The 22,855-nt window shown below is 44.0% G+C and overlaps 1 protein-coding gene across 2 annotated transcripts in view; it reads right to left on the bottom strand.

Annotated features, from left to right (window-relative positions):
• The window catches only part of Slc24a3 (solute carrier family 24 member 3), a 490,244-nt gene that overhangs the window by 20,769 nt on the left and 446,620 nt on the right, over window positions 1–22,855 (bottom strand). For both annotated transcript variants that reach the window (XM_040746432.1, XM_040746431.1), the window contains 7 exons: window positions 22,757–22,810; window positions 17,986–18,119; window positions 15,997–16,157; window positions 14,612–14,882; window positions 9,370–9,536; window positions 6,416–6,530; window positions 5,231–5,343 (listed from right to left, as the gene is read on the bottom strand). In XM_040746432.1, the coding sequence (XP_040602366.1) occupies window positions 5,231–5,343; window positions 6,416–6,530; window positions 9,370–9,536; window positions 14,612–14,882; window positions 15,997–16,157; window positions 17,986–18,119; window positions 22,757–22,810 (1,015 nt within the window). The remainder of the gene's footprint in view (window positions 1–5,230; window positions 5,344–6,415; window positions 6,531–9,369; window positions 9,537–14,611; window positions 14,883–15,996; window positions 16,158–17,985; window positions 18,120–22,756; window positions 22,811–22,855) is intronic.

Here is a 22,855-nt window from a genome sequence, read left to right as displayed (position 1 = left end):
TGTGTGGGATGAAGCTGGTTAGGCAGGACATCCACATTGGCAAGAGTATTCTGCCTGTGGGAATTCTTAGGCATTTTTTTCATAAGAATTCTCCTCTCATTAGAAGTCCTATTAAAGCAAAAGCAAATTATTTGAGGGAAATAAATTTTAAAGTAACATACTAAGCTTGGACCTACAAACCAAGGCTGGCTTGGTGATGGCTACTCTACTGATTCATCTCAGGGCTTTCCTGACCTTATCTCTGGCCCATTCCCCTTCTCCTCCTGATTCCAGATGAAGGCTTCCTAATAATGGATACTATTACTGCTGCAGAAGACAGTTTCCAGAATACATCAAAAACTGTTCAACCACAGCTTCTAAATGGTTCTTATGTTGTCAATAGTATTGCAAAATAAGCTTGTCACACTTCTTTGGAACTTTTAAAGTTCAAAGCGAAGTCTCATTTTTAACAAGAAGTGACAACACACCTATATAAACTACACTTTCAGACCCCAGCCTCCCTCCATATGCAAAATGAAATCTTGGTTTGCCTGGGGCTTGTAAACAATGCTGAGTTTCTTTCAAAACAGAGGTCTGTAGAAAGACCCTTGGATGTCTGTATTTGTGTAATACAGACCACTGAGACTGCTGTGTTTAGATACAATGTAACCCAATGCACCTTCTTCTACCATCTGCCCAACCAAACTTTCCCTTGTGTCAGCTTGTGTTCACAGAGAATACTGGCGTGGCTGTGCTTTCTCCTCTATGTTAAGAATGAAGAGATTTTCACCACAGGCCCAGTAACGGTTGTGTAGTTCAGCAGAATGGCCAAAGTGACCCAAATTATGTCATCCTCAGATGGAAAACCTGAGTTTGAGCCTCAAAGTTTGTTTTTATGATGTGACCATGTGACTAGGTATTTAGACTTGGAAAAGGTATGTTTCATAACTGTGGGAATGTTTCATTTTCCTTTCTCTACACGATTGGGGGAATGTTACAGCAGAGGACAGGTGGACAATGAGTAGAGGTTATCTGTGGTAGAAGGCCTGCCTGACTGGCTTTCAATTTCAGGCCTGATGTCCATGTTTGGTCAAGGAAGACTTCAAGGTTGGTAGAAGGACCTTGTTTATTTTATTCTTGGGATGAACTATAACTGTTTTAGAAATTATCTTCTATGACCATATCCTATTATCTCAGTAAAACAGAACAAAACAAAACATATTTGGATTTTTTTTTCTTATTGGGTTTTTGTTTTGGGAAAGAGAGAGGGGGGGATATGAAGTTGGGTGGGTATCTGGGAGGAGTTGAGGGGGAGGAAAACACAATCAAAATGCATTGTATGAAAATAACTTTTAATTAAAATTAAAAATGTAAACATAAACAAACCTGCAACAAACATAGAGGATGCTATGGTTTGAAGAAAGGTAGTTTTCTCCAAAGGTTTGTGTGCTAATGGGATGGTGCTAATGGGAACCCATAATGGTCCTTAGGCCACTGAAGGCATGTCCTTGAGGAGGACTGTGAACCAAAAAAGTCTTTTCTCCCTCTAAGTTAGTTGTCTCCATTATTTCATTATAGTACGAAAGCCGACCAATACAATGGATCTAACACTGAAAGGGTTCTGTCGCCTGCTCCTGTCTGTCTCATCAAGTCTGTTGGTGGGATAAAAATTTAGTATCTGGAATAGATGTTTAAGAGTTATTTAGAGCACAATTTCTCCTTGTGGTTGCCTGGTTTTCAGGCCAGTCTTCTAGATCTCAACAGAGGAGACTAGAAGCATTTGGAATTCAGATAAAGGTCACTTTTCTTAAACTTCTTCATAACTTTGATAAGAGGGAGGAGAGAGAGTATGAAAGAAACTGGAATGAAGTGGGAGAGTTGTGAAAGTCCTGATGTTGATCCCCGGTAGCTGGTGCTTAGCTGGTGTCTTTCTTGCTTTTCTTGCCAAGGAAAACCAACCATGAGGAGACACTAAGGTTTTTCTAGGGAAGTCAAGTCTTGTCAACAGAGGCACTTATGTTTAGAGTATAATGAGTCAGTTTGAGGTCAGAGATTTTGTTTAGTGATGAGAAAAGACTGAATGATGGGAGCAGAGATCCCATTCCCATGCATCATTCTTAAAAAAAAAAAAACATTAGACAGGGAGCAACGGTGTATGTCTTTAATCCTAGCACTCCTGAGGTAGAGACAAATGTATTTCTATGAATTTGAGGTCAACCTGGTCTACATATCAAGTTCTAGGTCAGGCAGGGTTACATAGTTTTTGGCCCCCTCCCCCCCAAAAAAAAGTTGGGTCAGTGTTTATTTAAGTGTCAGTTAGAAAGATGAGCTGCTCAGGCCTTTGGGCCTTACCCAGACCTGAGGTGGTCCATCTGTTCATGAAGGGGTTTGGTGAATGAACACCAATGAAAATTACGAAGTTCCAGAGGTAGGCTCTGCTATAATCAGGTTTTGTTTTGTTTTGTTTCATTGCTCAAGTATGTGTCTGCTGCCCCTGCTATGATTTGAGGAAGCTGGATTTGTGAAAGACAGTATTTACCCTCATGAAGCTCCTGTGGCTAGTGTTTACAATTAGCATGAAGCTTTCATCAAACCTCAGGCATGACATTCGACAAATTAAAATATGAGGGGTAAGTAGGCTGTGATCCAGGAATTTAAGAGGCCTAGGCAGGATGATTTTTGGGTTCAAAGTCAGCTTGGGTTACACAGTGAGACACTAACTAAAGAAGCCAGGAATTGGAGATACAGCCCAGTGTAGAGCCCTTACCTAGGATGTACAAGGCCCTGGGTTCATGCTCTAGAACTGCAAAAATAAAGGTTAATTATCTAATTATTATAACTAAAGCAATTTAATTTGAAATATTATTAAAACCATATCATTATTCTGAACCATCAGATTTATGCGTAATATTTATAGATCTTTAAATCTCACAGACTGAAGTACAAAGGTGTTCCAGGCTTCATTAAACACACTCAAAGCCATGTGTGTGTCCCTGAACACCAGCATGGCCAAGTACCTTCTGGGAAACCCAGAAGCTACAATACTAGGCCACCTTAGAAAAATGAAGTTTCTAATGATATTTCAAGCAAAAGGTGTTTCATTTAATAAGTAAAAAAAGGGTAACATATGAAATATCTGAATAGTGAATCTCTGCTGTCTAAAACAAACTAGAAGGAGAAAATAAGCCAAAATGCTAACAAAGGTCTTCTCTGCACTACACTGTGGGTAATTTAAATTTCATCTCCTGGAGCTCCAGTGTCCCATGGGCAGCCCTAAACCCCACCATGTAGCTGTATAAACTTAAAGTAATTAAAGTGGAATACAACCAAAGAATTCCTTCTTCATATGCACCAGCCCCACACCCAGTGCCCACATGTCACGTATGGCCAGGGGCTAGTGCATCAGCCAGTGTGGCTACACAGAATCGCCAGTACTGCGAAAAGGTCTGCTGTGATCTAAAAATCACATGCAGTGTTTGTCCTGCGAAGAACACGTGTGTAAGTAAGTAAAGGTTCAGGCAGGCCAGGGGTAGACAAACCCCAGGAGATGTCCTTAGCATCGGCAAACCTTGCATTTTAAGGAAGTGACAGGCCAGCCTTAATGACTGAGCTTAGATACACTTAATACTATTGTTCTCAGCTCCCAGCTTAAGAATGAGAATGATGGTAAGTGGGGTTAGGGCTGGGGCTGGGCCCTGTGCAGGAACCTGTTCCAGTGGGTGGCCATTAGCTTCTATCCTTCCTCTGCACACGGCTAAACAAATGAGCAAGACCCTTCTTGCAAATTGGTGGGCAAATGAGATTTATCTGAACAAAGAGATGGGGACAGACCTGACATTAGTTACATCTGTGCACTGTATCCTGTGCCCTTGTTTTGCCTACAGTAGAGAAGGTCTCAAAGCCACACTGCACTCCCAGGGTTTCCTTTTGGAAGTATTCGTAGGTGCTGTCAGAGTGGGAATATCTGCACACAGTTCAGTAGGAAATTAGCCATTGCTGGGTTACTCAGTGAGGATTCGGTTTGTCTGCAGTATATTAATAGTACCTAGGGATACTACTCTAACAAACAAAACAGTAACTTGACTTCTGCTCAGCAGGGCTTAACACAGCAGGCCCCACAGGAGGCTCTGCCAATCCTTGCTCTTGGGATGTTGCTGGTTGCTGGTGTTTTGTCCCTGAGCAATAAAGAGACAGGATAGGCAAGCTTGATGAAGTACACGTGGGTGCCGAGAGTCACTTATCATAGCTGTTCTTAGAATGGAAATGTGCCTCCCTGATTAGCTCTCCACCAGTGCTTCAGATTCCAGAGAATTCTCTTGCACAAGCCAACTCACGCATGTTCCTGGATTTCCCTGTTAGACAGAGAGAAAGCAGGCCTGTGCAGCCTGGTCGGGATGGAACTGGAAGCCTGCACCAGACCTCACGGGTCCATGGATATACTTCATTTCCCTGTTGCCCCTTTCTCCATATCCTTTGCTGCACTAAATCTTAGCTGGGAGTATAATCTGTGATGGGCTCTTGTCAGCACTCCTGACGGATCATCTAACTTAAAAGATTATCCTTCAGGAATGCAGAGACAAATAAATACTCAAAACAAGTATGCCTTCTGTTTGGTCCTTATGTATCCTACTGGCATCTGCCAGTATTTTGTCTTATGTATCAAGCACTTGTGAATATGGTTGATGTGGGCCAATCATAGGAGCTCACGGACAGCAATCTTACTTACTTTTTTACATGCAATCAGATAACTAGCGAGAGGCCTGTCTCTACCATCTCTTTTTACATGCAAACAGATAACTAGTGAGAGGTTGCAGTCAACGCTGGTCCACTGACTGGTTTTTCGTAGCCCATGAATTAGGATGACTTCACCTTTTCAGATGTCAGAAAAGAAATAAGCACAATATATGACAGAATGAAAGTTTTGAGCAGTCAAATTTCAGTTTCTATAAAGTTCGGTGGCTGCTTTTCTGCTACATCAGCAGAGTTAGTGGCTGTGTCAGAGACCATCTATCCCCTCAACACCACCCCGTACTTTTGCCCTGTTTGAGGCAGAAATCTTGCCGACCTCTGCTTTAGAGTCTTGCTTGTCTCCACACGTGTGACTTTAGAAGATCCGTACAAGAATAATTTACTTCCCTCACAACATTAATATTTTCGTACCCCCTTACTAGGAGACAACAGTGCAGTGGACAAGGCTACGGACAACATCTGTCTAGTCTGAACTGAAGAAGATAGGGAAGAATGCACTCACGTAGGATCCGTAATCCACAGCCAGAGTCTGTAGAGCCCAGGGAAGACCAAGCCCAATCAAGATGTCAAACACATTGCTCCCGATGGAATTGGACACGGCCATATCCCCCATCCCTGCAAGGACAAGAGACCATTAGAGGAAGGGGATTTCAGTGTAGGAAGCCCCCACATGGGACTCTCCTAAGTCTTTGGTCTGGCAGCCTGGCAGTAGTAGAACATGTACTTGGATCTCTGTTAGCTCATCAGAGGTATGAAAAATAACAGATTATACTACAGAGAACCCCCATTCTGCTGACTCCTAAGTTCACTTCAGGTATGATGACAGTGTAATTGGTCAAAAAAATCCATATTTGGTTCCAAGAACACTGGAACTTCTGAGCTACCCTCCCAGAAGAAATAAACCCCACAGCATAAACATGGTTCCACAGGCTTGCCAACTTAACATCATCGCACCGCTTCCCACCTGTCCTACCCTGAATTCACAGCTTAATAGTCGAGTAACATAAGGATGATGCCATGAGTAGAATTTCTCAAGCAACACACAGGACACTGTGCTACATTTTGTTGCTGTCATTGCTTAAAACAAATGCCTTCTAACATCCATCAGGCACGGAAATGAGAGTGGGAAGAATGTCACTGTTGTTAATGTTCACCTGGTCGAGTATGTTTTGAAATGGGGAAGCACCTGTCATGTGCTGAGAACTGATTGCTGACTACTGGAGGTGCTATATTATGAGTGAGCTTAATTACGGGGGTTGTCTGCCTCCTGTAAGCCTTGGTTTCCTTATCTATGAAATGAAAGCACAATTGTCCCTACCTCTCGCAGCTGTTGAATGAATAAGGTGCCTCACTCAGCCCAGTGCCTCATTTAACCAGGTTAGCTTTTCTTTTCTTTTTTTGGATATATTTATTGGTTGGTGTTTTACAATTAATGATCAAAAGGGGCTGTGGATGCCTGGGCAAGCATCTGTGCCTTTCACAGAGATGTTGTCTTGCTCTTTTCTTTATTCCTCCTCTGATCTCAGGAAGCCATCTGGAAACATGGCACTGAGGTTGACATCACCCATCCCTCCTTCTAAGAAGGGTCTGCTGTCCCCTTCCCTGACACATGGGACAGCCCCCACCAGGTAGAGAATCCTTCCTTCCCTCCTTCCCTCCCTATCTTCACTGTCCCTGGAGATCCCACCTTGTCTGGCCACGATAAGGCTGGCCATGCAGTCGGGCACACTGGTTCCAGCAGCCAGGAAGGTGATCCCCATGATGACATCAGGGATCCCCAAGGTGTAACCGATGATGGTGACCTTGGAGGAAGCAGGAAGAGGCAGTGAGCCAAGTGACACTTTGAGCTACCTGTACAAGTTTTCTCTGAACAAGATGCAGAAAAGCCTCCAGTGTGGGCTATCTTGAGGGTGAGTGGTGTGGCAGCATCTTTTTTGGATTTCATCTAGAAGGGTATGAACATGGTGTGAATGAGATCCTGACTGCTGACCTTGGATGATTCTTGAACAGATCCCAGACTTTCCAATGAAAGGTGAACCTATCATTTGTTCCTTTTTGGTGATACTTGCATGGTGGAAAAAAAACTAGAATTAAGAGAAAAGACAATATTGAAATAAAATACTTGCACTCAAGATGGCCCTGAATGATCCAGGTTGCCAGTCTGTGCTAGGAATGTAAACAGCATGCTGGCAGACCTGTGATGGGGTTGACAAAACCCGGAAAGGGACTGGCTTCACATTTGATTTTGTCAAGGAGGTCCTATCCATCTTTTCCCATCCCTACTTCCGTGAAGTCAGTGTGACAGCTAATTTTGCTTGTCAACACACTTGGGAAGAGGAATCTCAATTGAGGAAATCGCCTCCATCAGATTGGCATGTGGGGGACATTTTCGTGACTGATGACTGATGTAGGAGGGTCCTGTCCACGGTGGGCAGTACCATCCCTAGCAGTTGGCCCAGGGATGAATAAGAAAAGCAGCCGGACGTGGGCATGGGAGCAAAGCAGTGAGCAGCATTCTTCCATGGCTCCTGACTTGAAGCTCCTGCTATGAGTTTCCTCCTGACTTTCCCCAAAGGTGAACTGTGGTCTAAAAGTGGAAAGTGAAATTAATGCTTTCCTCCCCAAGTTGTGTTTGGTCATGCTGTTTATGACAGCAACAGAAACAAAAGACACTTGGTAACTCATCATCAGCGTCAACTTCTTCACCATAAAAACTTTCTTTCTTTTAGTCCTCAGGCACTGGGCTAAACTTTCTGTTTTAACTTTCTTAATTCTCACAACCATCTGGTCTGAGTGTTCCGCTCTGTTCTTCCCATTCCTCGGATGAGGAAACTGAGCCCAGGGAGGCATCTGCCCAAGTCCCATGCTGCTGGTATGTGACAGAGAGGGCTCATCTACAAGGTGGCTTCTCAGTCTACATGGAGGTGGGATGCAAAGGGTGGGCTGCCATCACTCAAGTCATTGCTCAGTGACACAGATGAGTCCACAGCTGTCCCCAAGTTACAAGAGGGAAACACAGAGTAGCAGGGAGCTGGTAATAGAGAGAGGTGGTGGCAGAGCCAGGCATTGCCTAGAATGTGGGCTTAAGGAATGGGGCTTGCAACACCTGGAACTCTCAGGTCATCTCGGAGTCACTGGGGCATTCACACTTTGCATAACATCTTGAGGAAATGTAAACCGTGTGTCGCAGTGAGTCCATTCCACAGCACCCCTAGGCCCCTGGGGAAAGGATGGGGGATGTGAGTTCAATCCATTCAGTTCCAAACCAGTAAAAGCTCCCGTTTCCATTCAGTGCTGAATTGAGCACAGGGTGGCCTCAGGCTTCTGACGTCTGTCTCCAGGGAGGAAAAGAGGGTGCTGAAACACATCTTTCTATGTTGTTGTTCTAAAGAGCCTTTGTAAAACAAAGCTGCAGCAGCCTAACCGAGCCTTGGGTCCCGCAGGACCATGGCCTGGCTCTGCTGGAGTTGGCCCACTGCTCTTTCCCTGTTGTTAGGATGCGAAGGCCAAGCCTGGGGTTCTGGGGAATTGGTGGGGTCAGGAAACCCAGCCCAGGCCCCTGGCTTCTCCTGAAGCTGTCACTCACTATCAGGAACTGAATCTAGATTAGTCAGTTCTGTGGATAGTGGACTTTAGACCTCGAGGTCAGGAGCAGTAATCCTGTTTCCTGAACCTGGACTGAAGATGACATTTCCTGAGAGTCTCATTGAGCAAGAAGAACCCTGCCCCAGTACTTCCGGTTTTAAAATTCCATTTGCCTGTGAGTGTGGTTGAGTTCAGGAGTAACTGTGACTTTCTCACGCCAGCTTTACCAGTTTGCTAGTACCTCCAAAATACCTTTCCAGAATTTTTTTTGAGCTTTAAGTTGAGTTTTCCTGAATTTATATTGCACTCTGTCAAATATACAAGTGAGGTTAATTTGGATTTGCATAATTTGCCATGGCTTTTAATTTCTGCCCAACTCCAATTCTAATGGATTAGGTTTGCTCCCAGTGAAGGAGTGGATAAATGAGCTGTCCGCATTTCCGAACATGACTCTGGGGCAGAACTCTTTTGCGGCCCCATAACCCAGCCCAATCAATGGACCATTGTTTTAGCTTGGAAGGGACCCTTGAGCAGTCAGCTAATGCAACATGTCCTTTGCCTGTGGCTCTGCAGCTGTTCCTCCACTGTGGCTGTGGAATTACTTCTCCCACTCATGCATGCTGGGCTTGCCCATTGGAGTGTGGAGAGGAAGGAACAGTAAGACTGTAGGTCCTCAGTGAGGATACCAGGAGGCACCTAGTGTTTCCACTTTACCCTTCCCAGGATCGCACCATCCCAAAGAAGAAGAGTCAAGCCTAAGGAGTAGATGCGGGCCCCAGCCTGCTACCTGAATCAAAGGTAGCTGTCCTGGAGCTGCAACAGAGTTGCAGAACTAGTCACAGTGTAATTAAATCAAGCCAGCCTATGGCTATACAAGTAGAATGAATGTTAAGAGATTTTAGCCCTGAGCTAAGGTGTGGGCTGTTCTGTAACTTGCTGTAGCAATAATTGGCTGATAGAGTTACCAGGTGTAACTCCAGCTCTTATTCATTTCTGGTTCAGTATACATTTTGCTCTAAAGAGACCCAGCAATGTACAGGGTCCCTACAAACTTACCATCCACACCATCATGTAGGAGAAGGCTGCAATCCAGAGTGTAGAAGAAGCAAATGTCACCATAAACCATTTCTCCCAATGGGGTTTGTTGCAATTGGGGACAGTGAAGTACAAGACGAAACTCAGAGGCCAGGTGAATGCCCATTTCACGATTTCCAGTTTGCCAGCTGGGGGGAGAAACGAACAAAAAAGTAGCCTTCACACTGCTTTCCCCAGAACTAAGTCTTATCATATATCTCTTTTCATAAAATACCAAATGGTTTTCCACTGCCACCCAAGTGGGACACACAAAACCAAAGAGAAAAAGAGACGTATTGCCTACCTGCTGATTGGTGCTTGTTAGTAACTGAGTCACTTCAGATAATACTGGGCTGGGGGGGCTTTAACAAATGGTCCAGGTGGGAAAACATGAGGAAGGTACTCACAAAAGGGCAATGTGTGTGTGTAGGTGTGTTAGTGTGGGGAGCTGGGAAGACCACCAGTTTGTATCTGTTCTCCTCTAATGCTTCCCAAATTACAGTGCCAGCTGATACAGCACCACCTAATGGACATTCCTAGTGTTGCATTGTAAACCAAAAAGGGTTTGCAAATGAACTCTAGCCTACTTAAAAAGTAAAAGGACAAGATAATGGATCTGCCAGTGATGCCTGCCCCTACCATCCTGTGTTGCCAGAGTACTTTTATACCAGAAACTCCCAGAAATGCTTGTTATGGTGACTATCCTGCCACAAATTCCTTGTAACCTCAGATTTGTCAAATAATATATTAACTCAAATCCTTTGGTTTCCATTATGGTCCTACTCAACTTCTAATTAGCCTATGGGGAAAAATACATATGCACATGTGTGATATCCATGTCAACTGAGACACAAAACATCTCCCACCTTCTAGAAAGCTCTCTGTGCCTCTTTCTAGTCAACCCTCACCCCAACAACCACAGATTAACTTTTGTTCACCCCAATGTCAAAGGAATTAGTTTTTGAGTAGTTTTCCTTTGTTTACCACATGTTTGTTTTGAAGTTGTCTGAAGTGCCATTAGTTTATTCCTTTTAATTTCCTGGAATATTCTGGCTTTGCTTATCCATTCTCCTGGGGTTGGGCATTTGGGTGCTGGCCGGTCCTGTTGTACAGCATAATGACAGTGCGTATAGATACCCTTGTACAGTTTTCTGGAGATGGCTTCATTCTGCCTGAAGATCTGGGGGAAGCTGCCAAGTCATGAGGTATGTTTAACTTGTTACTAAGGAATTAAAAATAGTTTTCCCAAATGATTGAACAATCTCATATTTTTTTACCTCATTATTGTGAGCAGTCATTAATACAAAGCTTAATATAATTTATTTCATCTCTTCAAACCAATATTTATTTCATATTACCTCTTACTCCATCTAAATTGTTTTTTCTTTGTAAATGAAATAGCAAAGGTACCTACTGTTGCTGGTACCAGTTGCCCCATCAGATGGGCAAGACAGAACAATCTATAAGGAGAGTGTGACTTCCTCATCAGACAGCACTGGGGTGAAGGCCCCCTCTGGTTTAGGAGTTGGACTGTTGCATCTCTGTGTTGGTTTGTCTGTTTTCAACTTGACACACATGTAGGAATCAGGGACCTCAATTGAAAAAAAATGCCCCCCTCAGATTGGCTTGTAGGGAAATCTTTTCTTGTGGGACATTTTTCTGATTAATTACTGATGTGGGAGGGTCCAGCACACTGTGGGCATTGGGTCCTGTGGTATATAAGAAAGTAGGCTGGGAAGCCATGGGGGGGTGTTGGGATAATCTTTTTGTACACTGTGTGAAGATGTGTCTGTTTTATCTCACCTGCCTAAGGCACCTTTTGATTAGCTTAATAAAGAGCTGAATGGCCAATAGCTAGGCAAGAGAGGATAGGTGGGACTTCAGGACAAAGATAGGAACTCCGAAAAAGAGTCTGAAGTGGGAGATTCACCAACTAGTCTTGGGGGAAGTTGGACATACAGTACTGAGGAGAGGTAAGGAGCCATGTGGCAGAATACAGATTAATATAAATGAGTTAATTTAAGTTTTAAGAGCTAGTTGGGAACAAGCCTAAGCTAGGGCCAAGCTTCTATAATAAATAAAATGTCTCCATGTCATTATTTGGGAGCTGGCAGTCTAAGCTAAGTCTGACTATGGGGGGGGGGAAGCGGTAAGAAATGTTGCCTCCTGGCCTCTGCTTTAGTTTCTGCCTCCAGGTTCTTGTTGTCCTATTTGAGTTCTTGCTTTGGCTTCCCTTAATGATGGACTCTGATTGGGACATGTAAGCCAAATAAACCTGTTCCTCCTCAAGTTGGTTTTGATTAGTGTAGACGAAGTTTTCTGTTCCGCCTGGTCCCATAGTCATTTAGTCCCAAATAAACACACAGAGACTTATATTAATAACAAACTGTTTGGCCGATGGCTTAAGTTTCTTATTGGCTAGCTCTCTCTTTTCCTGTTGGGCACTATGCATCATGTTAGCTTTAACTTGGGGAAGGTCAAGAGGACAACAAGACTCTAGAGCCCAGCTAGATTGCTCATCAAGAAGAAGACATCTGTACAGGTTGTTTTGTAATGGGCTTCAAGTGATGCAGGATTCAGAATAAAGCCAGCTCTTTGGGCTTTACATACCTGGGATGAGATAGCCACAGAGACAGAGGAAGAGATAGTGATTTAAAATGGATCCCCCCAAATCAAGGGTTATAAGGAAACAAGCCAAAAGAACAAGAAATGATCTCAACTTGGATCTCTAATATTCCTCAGAAACTAAAAATGAGAGGGAAGATGAGATCATGACGTGGGACTCTAGAGAGCAGGGAGGATGGGATTGATTATCAAAAGCTGCACACAGTGTGAGCTGGTGCCACCAAGGGCCAAGTCCCTCCCTCTCCTCACTGTTGTCAGCTGTTTGGCTCTGAAGGACGTGAAATCAGGAAAACAATTCCATCGTTGTGAAACTGTACAGGAACATTTGACATACTTGTCCCTTAGTACCTTCAACCCTAAAGGTAGAAATTCAGAGAGCAGTGTCTAAAACATGGCTTTAAACACAAGTTAACAGATTCACTTCCTTGAGCAAAGCAAGCGACACAGAAAGGGCTTTGAAAATGACCTGGGGGAAGGGTGAAGAGGGAAGGCACACATTGCAGCTAGCTTGAATGTCTATTTCTGAGGAGGAGAGATGTTTTCTCTCCTGAGTCAGCAGCATTTCTGGACATTTTCTATATTTTGTTGTATCACTATCTTTTCCAAATAGAGCCCCAGGGGATATGTTTACTTAGAGCATATGTGTTGGTGCCCTCTAAGCCATTTTGTGTCAGGCTAGGGCACAGCATGAATTAGAAAGCGTACGTCTTCTCTGTGGGGACCTCATACTTGAGGCCAATGTGGCTTCATAGATGTCAGCCAGTGGCTGGGAGGCAAAGTCGGTGGTAAGGGTCCCTTCCAAGGGCTTGCTTTGGAGTTTTATTGCTGACTAAGCTTTTAAGAGTGCTTAGATCAGGCACAGAGAAAAAGACACTGTACAATGTTTTAGACCTATAATAAACATCCATTTTTGTTCTGATTGCATAGAAACAGAAACACAGTAGAAAAAAATCCATCCAGCAAAATAGTTTTATTTTTGTGGATTTCCTTCCAATGTGTTCTTTTATGGAAATGTGTTTACCTACATACACATCTCTGTTTGTAAGTAGTAAGACTTTCTTCACTCAAGGATGTGTGTGTGTGTGTGTGTGTGTGTGTGTGTGTAGATACATGCGTTATACATAGGTGTATATATAATGCCTATGTATTTAATGCACACATAAACTCCACTTGCATCTATAAACAGTTACATTAATACAAAGTATATGCACATGATAGTTTTACTGACTACTGAGAAATAGGCATGGGAGAGTAGCATATGCAGGACAAATTGCTGCACAGAGGGATGGTCCAGGTGGGACATAGAAAGATGATGTGAGGCTTCAGAATGGAACTTGATTTCAAACCTATGTACTGTTTCTGTAATTTTCCTTTAGATATTTTCAGACCATGGACAGTGGCTGTGGTTGACCACAAGTGCAAATGAGTGGAAAAACCACAGATGGGGAGGGGGGTGGTGCTGTGTTTTTTTTCTTTTTCTACTGAGTTAATCTGCTAAATAGAAGTGATTTAACTTTGGCAGGCATACAGGAATCTGGACAGTATTCCTTTACTAGACTTGGTAAGTGCCTATCAAGGCTTCTGTCTTAGGGAAGGGGCAGGGACTCAGGAACAGTTCTGCTCTGAGTTTGACTTGTTACCTGCCCCTCCCCCTGCATACAGGGAGAAGCACAGCAAGGTCTTGCACCTGAGGACAGCACAGGACTGGGAACTCTAGACTCACATCCGCCACTAAATGGGCTTTCAGGATGATCACACAATACTTGCTTAGGCAGTCCTCAAGCAAGCTCAGTCAGCCCAGGGGAATTGCACTCACTAGTTAATATTCGAATGACTGTGAATGGGAATTGGACCAGTACAGGCTTCATGAAACAGGCAGAAACTTCTTGAAGGTCTAGCAAGGACACAGAATTCTTTAGGTTTGGTCCTCATGTTCTGCTAATGGGTGGGGGTGAGAGACATGGTTACTGGAACATTCAAGGACATGTCCTACACGTCAAGGTTCTGAAAGCGTTTAAATGTCTGTCTCTCCTCTTCTAACACACCAGGGAGAGTCCCTGGCCACTCACATGGGCTAAGGCCCCTAAGGACTAGCCTTTGTCTGTGTCTCCTGTGCATGCTGCTCTGTAGAGAGCAGGATGTGAAAGATGCCGGGTCCTGAATGGAGGCAAAGGGGAGGAAGTGAGAACAAAGGAACCAGGGATGCATCTGCCAGAGCCATCTTAGGCAGGGCATGTATGGCCAGGATGAAACATCAATGAAGTGTCTCTGTACCACGATGTCTTATTGGCACGTGTCATGTGCATTTATATCTTAAAACAAAAGGTCCTGCAGCATGACTAAGAGGCTTAAGAGGGGAGTTGCATCCACAAAATGCATTTGCTGAAAGTGCTCATGCTTCAACCCCCTGCCCACATGCCCTCATCTTTGGGCCTTTCACAACAGAGCCCTGTCCACTGCAGACACTTCATACAACTATGCTTCTGCTTATCAAGAGACTCTTTTGGAATCGAATAGTAAAAAGATAGCCAAGTGAAGACTGTCTACCCAGGGACCCCCAGATATCTCCCTTCCCAAGGCCAGATCAAGGACCTCTTACAAGGGAGGTCGAATGGAGTGTAGGGTCCTTCATCATCATCGTCCTCCTCCTCTTCCTCCTCATCATTCTCGTTGTTCTCATTGTCTTCGTTCTCATTCTCTGTCTCATTGTCAGCCTCAGCAATGATGTCATCCCTTCGGGTCCCATTCACACCCCTGTCTGGGGCACTGCTGGGCCCTGTTCCGTTCTCCACAGTGTGCTTAACTGGGATTTTGATGGCCACTTCAGATTCCCCATTGGCGTAAGCCCTGCTGTTTATCAGTCTTTGTCTCTGAAAATAGAAGGTGATCTGTCAGAGGGATGGAAAGCCCAGGCAGGTAGGTCTTCCCTAGTGATGATGAGGATATGCACTCAGAAGACTAGAGAGCCAAGAGTTAGGAGTTTCCTCAAAGCAATAACAGATTCAGGCAGTCTCCCTTTGGGAGGGGAAATCAGCCTTTTATGACCCACTGGAACCTTCAAACTCCCTTTGGGAAAATTTCTACATCCGAGGTGTGCAGTTCTTTGACATCTGTGCACTGTGACATTATCTTTCTTCTCCAGACTGTGGGAAGCCCTTTTCTATATTCAAGAAGCTGCAGTTCTGTGCTCAGACTAGTGTGTTTGTGAGGTTTCCGCTCCAGCAGTGGGCAAAGGCCAGGGACTCTGGCTTGTTTTAAACTATGGTAACTTTTCCTTAGCAACCTTCATACAAGTTTGCAAGATGGAGATATATTCAAATGGAAGAAAACAGGTCCCTGCTGGGGATATAGTTTAGCTGGTACAGTACTTGTTTAGCAAACATGAGATCCTGGATACTGCCCCTAGTACCTCATAAACTGAGAGTGGAAGCACATGCTTATAGACCCAGCACCCAGAAGTTCAAGATACTCGTTGGCTACATAGCAGATTTGAGGCCAGCCTGGGCTATGTGAGATCCTGTTTCAAAAACAAAAATGAAAAACAAACAAAAAACCCAAACAAACTGGTGAGTAGATATGGCTAGGCTGTGTTCCTCAATACAGCGAGAAGAGGGTGAGTACTGGGGCACAGATGGTTCAGGGGGCAAAGATGCTCAGAAAGGGCTCTGATAAACCCTCAGCCAGGTGCTGCATCTTTTAAATAAAAAAGCATCCTTCCCTTCTCTTCCCTTCCCTTCCTATCCCTTCCCTCCCATCTCATTCCCTCCTCTCCCTTCCCCTCCCCTCCCATCTCATCCCCTTTCCTTCCCTCCCATCTCATCCCCTCCTCTCCCTTCCCCTCCCCTCCCATCTCATCCCCTTTCCTTCCCTCCCTTCCCCTCCCCTTCCCTTCCCTCCTCTCCCCTCCCCTGCCCTTCCCTCCCCTCCCCTCCCATCTCATCCCCTTTGCTTCCCTCCCTTTCTCCACTGTTCTTTCCCAGATACCTCATTGATCAACATCCGACTGGCCATGGAGAGCCGGGTCTTGGGAGGAAAGTGGCTTGTGATCATAATTCGAAGGCCAGCCTCGGAGAAAGAAAGCTGGTGTGGGTAGGCCGACAGCAGCTCATCCACCATGATCACTGACGCTTTGCGGTGGAAGTTGGCTAGGGAAATGTGAAAGAGAAAACACATAGCATGGATCCATCCCAGAGGGAGGCATTCACCCACTCTCTTCCCTCTGGTCTCCCCCTGCTCCTTCACACCTTTGCACCTGTTCACCATCTGCCCTCTGGTTCAGCCGTCCATTCGTTTGCCTCCCCTCCCCCTTTCTTCTTCTCTCCCTCCCTCTTTTCCTTCCTTCCTCACCACTCTCCCCTCTTCCCCATTCCCATCATCCTCTTCCTCCCATTTTCATTCTTTCCTTCCTTATATCCATCCACTGAAGGTTTCAATGATCAAAATTAGGGATCATATTTAAATCATGGGTCATATTTAATATTTTTTTGAAATGACTTGAGACTGTTCATATGCCAATCATCAATACAGCAGAATGAGCAGAGTAAGAGAATTCTTCCTTGTCCTCAAAGAGTTATTTTCCCACCACTAAGATCTAGGTAACCTCAATAACCCATCATGCCCATGCATGGTTACCCTAATGCACTGCTAAATGCTGTAGAGCTGACTTATGTTCCAGGCGTAGGGCATGGTGTGGACATGTACACACTCCTGCATGCATCCCGTGAGCAGAGTGTCCATACTCCACACACAGAGGACCAGTGTTGAGGAGAAGACTTCAGACAAGCCTTGCACAATATGAAACATTCTACTCAGGTCTCAGCCCTCTCTCTGTGGAAGAGGACTGCACACCCATTACTCATAGGTATGTGGCTATAGCTCCTTTTAGTGGTAATTCATATTTTCCTGGCCATGAAACCATGAAATAATCTCTCATATCATCATCATCATCATCATCATCATCATTATCATCATCATCATCATCATCATCATCATCATCACCATCACTGCTCACACTGTGTGGCAAATGCTATGCTCACCAAGTCATCTCCCCAGGCCCAGCACTAATATTCTTTAGGGTTTTTTTGCTGCCCCTGCAAGCTCCTTTTATGGTTATAAAGTACTCAGAAGAGAGAAACTAAAGAAAATTCTCACATGGAATGGTAATAAATAACATCAAAGTCTTTCATTAAACACAAATATAGTACTTCAGAAAAATATATAAAATATCTAATTTCAAAATATAATAAATTATCAAGAGTATAAAGTTAGAGATATAGGTGAAAATACCTGTAAAGTTTTTAATGTATTCTTTGTTGTTTCCCTGAAAAGTGCCCATATAGGACACATTTCAAAAATAAAGATAAAAGAAAAATGAAATATATTCATGGCAAATAACATGATATTTTTCTATGTCCCATACAAACAATGTTATTTATCAAAAAGTATCATGTTGCTTCTCCTATCATAATGATGGTCTTTTAAAGAGCCTATTAAATAGAAGAATTACTTTGAAAACAAAGGTATTTTTTCTCTCCTTCTGTAGCTTGGAATCTGAGTTAATGTAGTCTGAAACAGAACTTGGACATATGTGATAATAACCAGTAATGCCCGTCACTATGAAGCATTGTGTTAGTTCTTCTGCATAGTTAGCTGACCTACTCATTAAAGAAATGATGTCCACCTCTCAGGCTCAGAGAGGTTAAGTCACTTTTCATGGTCACACAACCTTAATCCATTACCTTAAAATCCATGGTCTTCTGTCCTGGCTCTGCTGGGCCCCATGCTCCCATAAAACCTTCACAGAATGGGTTCCCTGGGAATGTCAATGGTCCAGGCATGGCCCATGAGACAAGGCAGGAGAGCTGGCTCTTCTCTGTTTTCTCAGGGTCAGCTGCAATGTCTGGCTGTGGCTATGTGCTAGGTGGACAGAGTCACACTGCGGCACCCATCCTGGGCCCAGCATCTGCTATTTACCTTTCTTAAGTAGCACCACAGTGGCGTCACAGTTGCTGCTGTCATCGATTTCAGCATTGTTGGCCAATCCATTGACCATGTTCCCAGCACCCTTCGTCCTCCTTTCGAAGCACTGATGTATGCACGCATTGTATCTGAGCAAGAATAAATGGAGAGATTCTATCAGCATCTACATTCTCCTTTTCCTGGATTCCACAGCATCCTCTCTGAGATCTTCCCAGCTGGTGAGGCCCTGCGTCTGATTATCATGGTCTACATGCTACAGTTGCCTGGTTATCTAGCTCTACTTTGGCTTCCTGCAGTCAGAGATTTTATTGCTAGTATTGCTGTTACTGTGTGCCTTCACTCCAGGTTTGGTTGGTTTGTGGCTTTATGATAATGCTCTGGACTCTAGTGCTCTAGAGTGATGGTGAGGAAACACCAAGCAGTGCCTTTGGCACGCCCTGGTAGACTAGCTTTGGAGGGAAGCAGTATTTTCAGGTTGCTAGGATGGTTTGGGCAGGAAAACATTCTGTTCCCTTTACTCTGACGTTTCCCAGAGGAATTCTCAAGGGCAAAGGCAGAGACAGGGTTTACAGAGCACCTTGGTTCACTATTGTGCTTTCTCTCACTCACAGATCTTAATGCTTATTGGCCATGGTACTATCTCCTGAAGCTGCACCTCCAACCAACTTGACTTCCAGTCTCCTACTGGAATTCAGGCTGGACAAGAAACCACATAAAACCTACTTCATTCTGTCCCTCATTCCTTTTGCTCCTGACAGTCCCCTCTTGCTATATTCTTGTGCCCTGCTTTTCAGTCAGTGCCTCAGTGGGGGCATTGACTGTGGGAACTTTCCAACTACCTGACAGAGACAGGGTGTGGTATGGTGGGGATGGGTGGGTGTGCTCTGCATTTGAACCTTCTTTCTCATGGACCCCTTCTTGAATTCTCTGGAGCCTGCGGCTGTTCCTTTTTGGCACAAGGGAAAACAGGAAACCAATCAAGAGTGATATAGGTAGGCTCTGAAAAGAAACCCAGACAGCCAACTCTAGATTCTTGGGATTCTTAAGTGGGATAGAATCAGAGCGCTACTATATTGTAGTAACCTTTGTGAAGTAATGGCTCCAGATGTTTAGCATCAATGGCTGCCACCACCACAGAGAGGAAGGCGACCAAGACATGCCTCCTGATGGTATAAGTCATGTCAACACAGCTGAGCCTGATTCAAACCAAACGTGGACATACAGGACACAGAGAGTAAAGGAACTGGCTTTACTATGTCATGGAAGTGGAATGCAGTAACAGTTTTCAAACCATGGGCATCTCTGTAGGCTAACAACTAAACTCTGCCTAAGAATAAGCTGTAACCTGTAAGGACACACACACACACACACACACACACACACACACACACACCCCGCTCAGGGGAGTGGTTATAGGTGGAAAGAGCTCCAAAGCATGCAGCTCCCAACTATAGTAATTTTAAACACCATTCCTTTGGATTCCAACTGGAAAAACATTTATAATATTTATGAGTCCCAAAGAAAACTGAAAAGTAGGACAGATAGATAAGTTTTGGAAGCTGAACTACTGAGTGGGTATTTGGGAGATTGAGGAATTGGCATTCATTTTAGGTGCAATAATAATTGTGGCTAGGATAAAGATTAGTCCTTTTAGAAACACATGCTGACATATTCATGGATGAACCACAAAATGATGCCTGGGTTTCAAAATTATATATGGAGGGAGGGAAACAGGTCCACACGGAACAAGGTTGGGCTGATGGCTTGCGGGCTGAGGATGGACATGTGGGGCTTGTCATTCTGTTGATATTTGCTTATATTCAAAGGCTTATATATAGAAAGGCTTTTTAGGTTCAGTGTGACTACCTCTCCCTATGACAGGGAGAAAAGCATTGGCTTTTTTTTCCTTTCAAGGTCTCACTGTGTATTCCCATGGTAATCTGGAATGTTCTATGTAGAACACTTTACTCTGGGCTTGCAATCCTCCTGCCTCAGAAGTGCTGGAATTAGAACCTACTCCATCATATCTACCTGGAAGCAGTGTGTTATCTTAACTCAGAAACTATTTTCCCCATGAAGGTGCCAACTTGCACAAGTTTTTGCTCTCAAAGGATAGTAGCATCTTATTAATTCATTGGTGTTTTAATAACAGGATAACAGTACCATACAATGAAAGCTTCTAAAAAATTTAATGTTCAGTGATGGCTTTCTTTAAGCCAGATATTACACTGCTAACTAACTGGTTACACCCTGTCCTGGTAAAGAACCCATTGAAGCATGAACTATTATTCATTTTTATTTTGCAGAGGAGGAAACCAAGATTAAATGGCTGAGTAATTTAGCCTCATTCCCAAGGCTACTCAGCGGCTGGTGAGAACTGCTCCTAGGGGTGCATGAGAAGTACTTAACTCGTACCCACAAGACCATATGGCCTCATCTACAAAATTCATCCCAGAGAAGTGACCAGGGTGAGTAAAGCTCAGTCTTTGCCAAGGCTGCATGTGCCACATAGCATGGAATGTTTCTAACTATCTGGCCAGTCAAAATGGCTTTTGAATTTTCAGACAGAATGTTTAAAGTCATTTTAAAGCTGTCTACTCAGGAGGCAGCTGAAGAGTCTAATATATGCTTTTTTTTCTCCTTCCATGGCTGTGGCTCTGTTTTATATTTTTAATTGAATGTTTTAAATTTTGTGCTTGCACCCTGAAGCTATTTTATTGTGAAGCATGCAATTTTATAAATCACATTTTATAAAACCCAATGATCATAGCCTCTGATTGCAGAGAGGGACGGCTAAAGAGCAGAGATTTCAATTTAGAACGTGGGATGGAATTATGCAGAGAATTCCATGAGAGCAGGAGCTGTTATTTGCAGTTTTATTTGTGTCCTGCTGGTTTGAACATCTGGAATGGTGGGAAAGCTGAGGCCTTGGCAGAAACAAACCTCCTTAGCTGCTCTATGTAGTGTGACTTGGGGTAGAGGTTCGCTTGTTTCATTAAGGTCTACATGTTTGACCTGCCACTTGTGGCTACAGTAATAGGGGAAAGGGTGTAGTGACTATAGAAAGCCTGCTAGCAAAATTCCTGAGATCTCCTCTCTTTAGATCCCATCTGTGTTTGAAGACCACATCATTTTGCAAAGCCCCCATTAAATTCATGATGGTACAGATAACCATCAAAACCAGGATTTGAGCCCAGAAGAGACACTGTATGGCGATCCTGGAACATCACAGGATCAGCCTCTCAAAAAGAAGAGGACTTCTGATTGTAGGAACCCAAACTTAGAGCTTCCAAAAGACTTTTTAAGAAGGTGAAATAATTGGAAAGATGCCATGCATGGAAGTGGTGAGAATCAATGAATACATTCCCATTGTGGCACTGACTTCATTGGAAGCTCCACCTTAGGGCTTTCTCTTTGGAGGCCAGAGAAAGTCTTTTAGGTCAGCTACGGTTTTCCTGGGAGATCACTGATTAGTATTTATAGTGAAAGGTAATTAGTTACATGATGTGTGACTTCTGGCTCCCTCATCAAGTTCTTTGTAGCAATCCCAAACCAGGATATGCCATAGAGAGGTCTTACTCTAGAAATGCCAAGCCCAGTGAGAGGATCCAGAGCTGACCACTGGACAGCTCCTCCAGTAAATGCTGGATGCCATATTGAATAGATGGGCAGTGAGCTGCTTATGGCCCACCCTGGACACCAGTCAAGACAGCACCCGATTTCACTGCTCATGTGATGCTTGGCTTCATTCAAACTGGTTCTCCTAGCAAGACTCTCAGACCCTGGTGGTGCAAATTATCTCTTTTCCACATATCATCAGAAAAAAATAATACTGTGTCTGTCCTAGACTGCTGTCTGGCATGTCCAAGCTGGCAAGTGCTGAAAGTTCTCTAGTTTTCTTCTCCTAGAGGTGGTTGCATACACTTGGGGAATGGAGGGAATGGTTACATACACCGGGGGAATGGAAAGGATGGCCGAGTTCAAGAGACAGACAGTTCCACAGGGATGTGATCTCTGCCCTATTTATAAGCTCCTCATCTCAGGATACTATGTGGGGACTCAAAGCATCAAGTTAAAAAATGTGCTTTTTTTCCTTAGAGAACAATAAGCAGTACTATAGGAAGCCACTCAAGCAGTCACGGGGGAAGTTCATGTGAGAAACTGAGCCTTTCAGGAGCTGGCAGCATCATCTTCCCTGCTTGGGCATGTGCCATCTCCAAGGCAGATTCAAGCAGCCTCAGTCAACTTCAGGACATCAGCCCTAGCCAATGTCAAACATGCGGTCTCGTGAGAAACTCAGCCAGGATCCCCCCAGTGAAGTAGCTCGGGGATTTCTAATTCTTAGATAATACATATTTGTAAGTTCTGGGACAATTTGCTATGCAGCAACAGATGGTTGATACATCTGAAGTAATGGAAGTCTGTATGGTTTCAGGCACTTAGTTAGTTCTCATTCTATCTTTCCACACCCAGTATAGAAATACAACTAGTTGGGTTTTATCTTCATTCTAATAAAAGCTAGAAACATGGCTGCCAGATCCTGAAGAGAGAGGCAGGTTCCAGAGAATTCTTAATGAAATATGGAAGTGTTGATGTTTGTCATCAACTCTGAGTCAAATGGTCATTTTTTATGATTCCTAATCAAAATGATAGAGATTCCCAACAGTCACTGAGTGTATGGTGGTGGACACTGGGTATGAGTCAGCCCGCCCACCCCCACTCCTCTTTCTACATTCTTACACGACACTGCAAGTGATTTACTTACTTCATGATGACGATATAGATGAGATACATCAGCACAAGGACTAGAGATTCCCACCTGCACAGGACAAAGTACAGTTAGAGAAGGTAAGCCCAGCAGCTA

The sequence above is a fragment of the Mesocricetus auratus genome, unplaced genomic scaffold (genome assembly GCF_017639785.1).
Source record: "Mesocricetus auratus isolate SY011 unplaced genomic scaffold, BCM_Maur_2.0 Super-Scaffold_100004, whole genome shotgun sequence".
NCBI lineage: Eukaryota > Metazoa > Chordata > Mammalia > Rodentia > Cricetidae > Mesocricetus > Mesocricetus auratus.
Note: the sequence above shows the minus strand (reverse complement) of the source record. Positions and strands in the feature narration are given on the sequence as shown.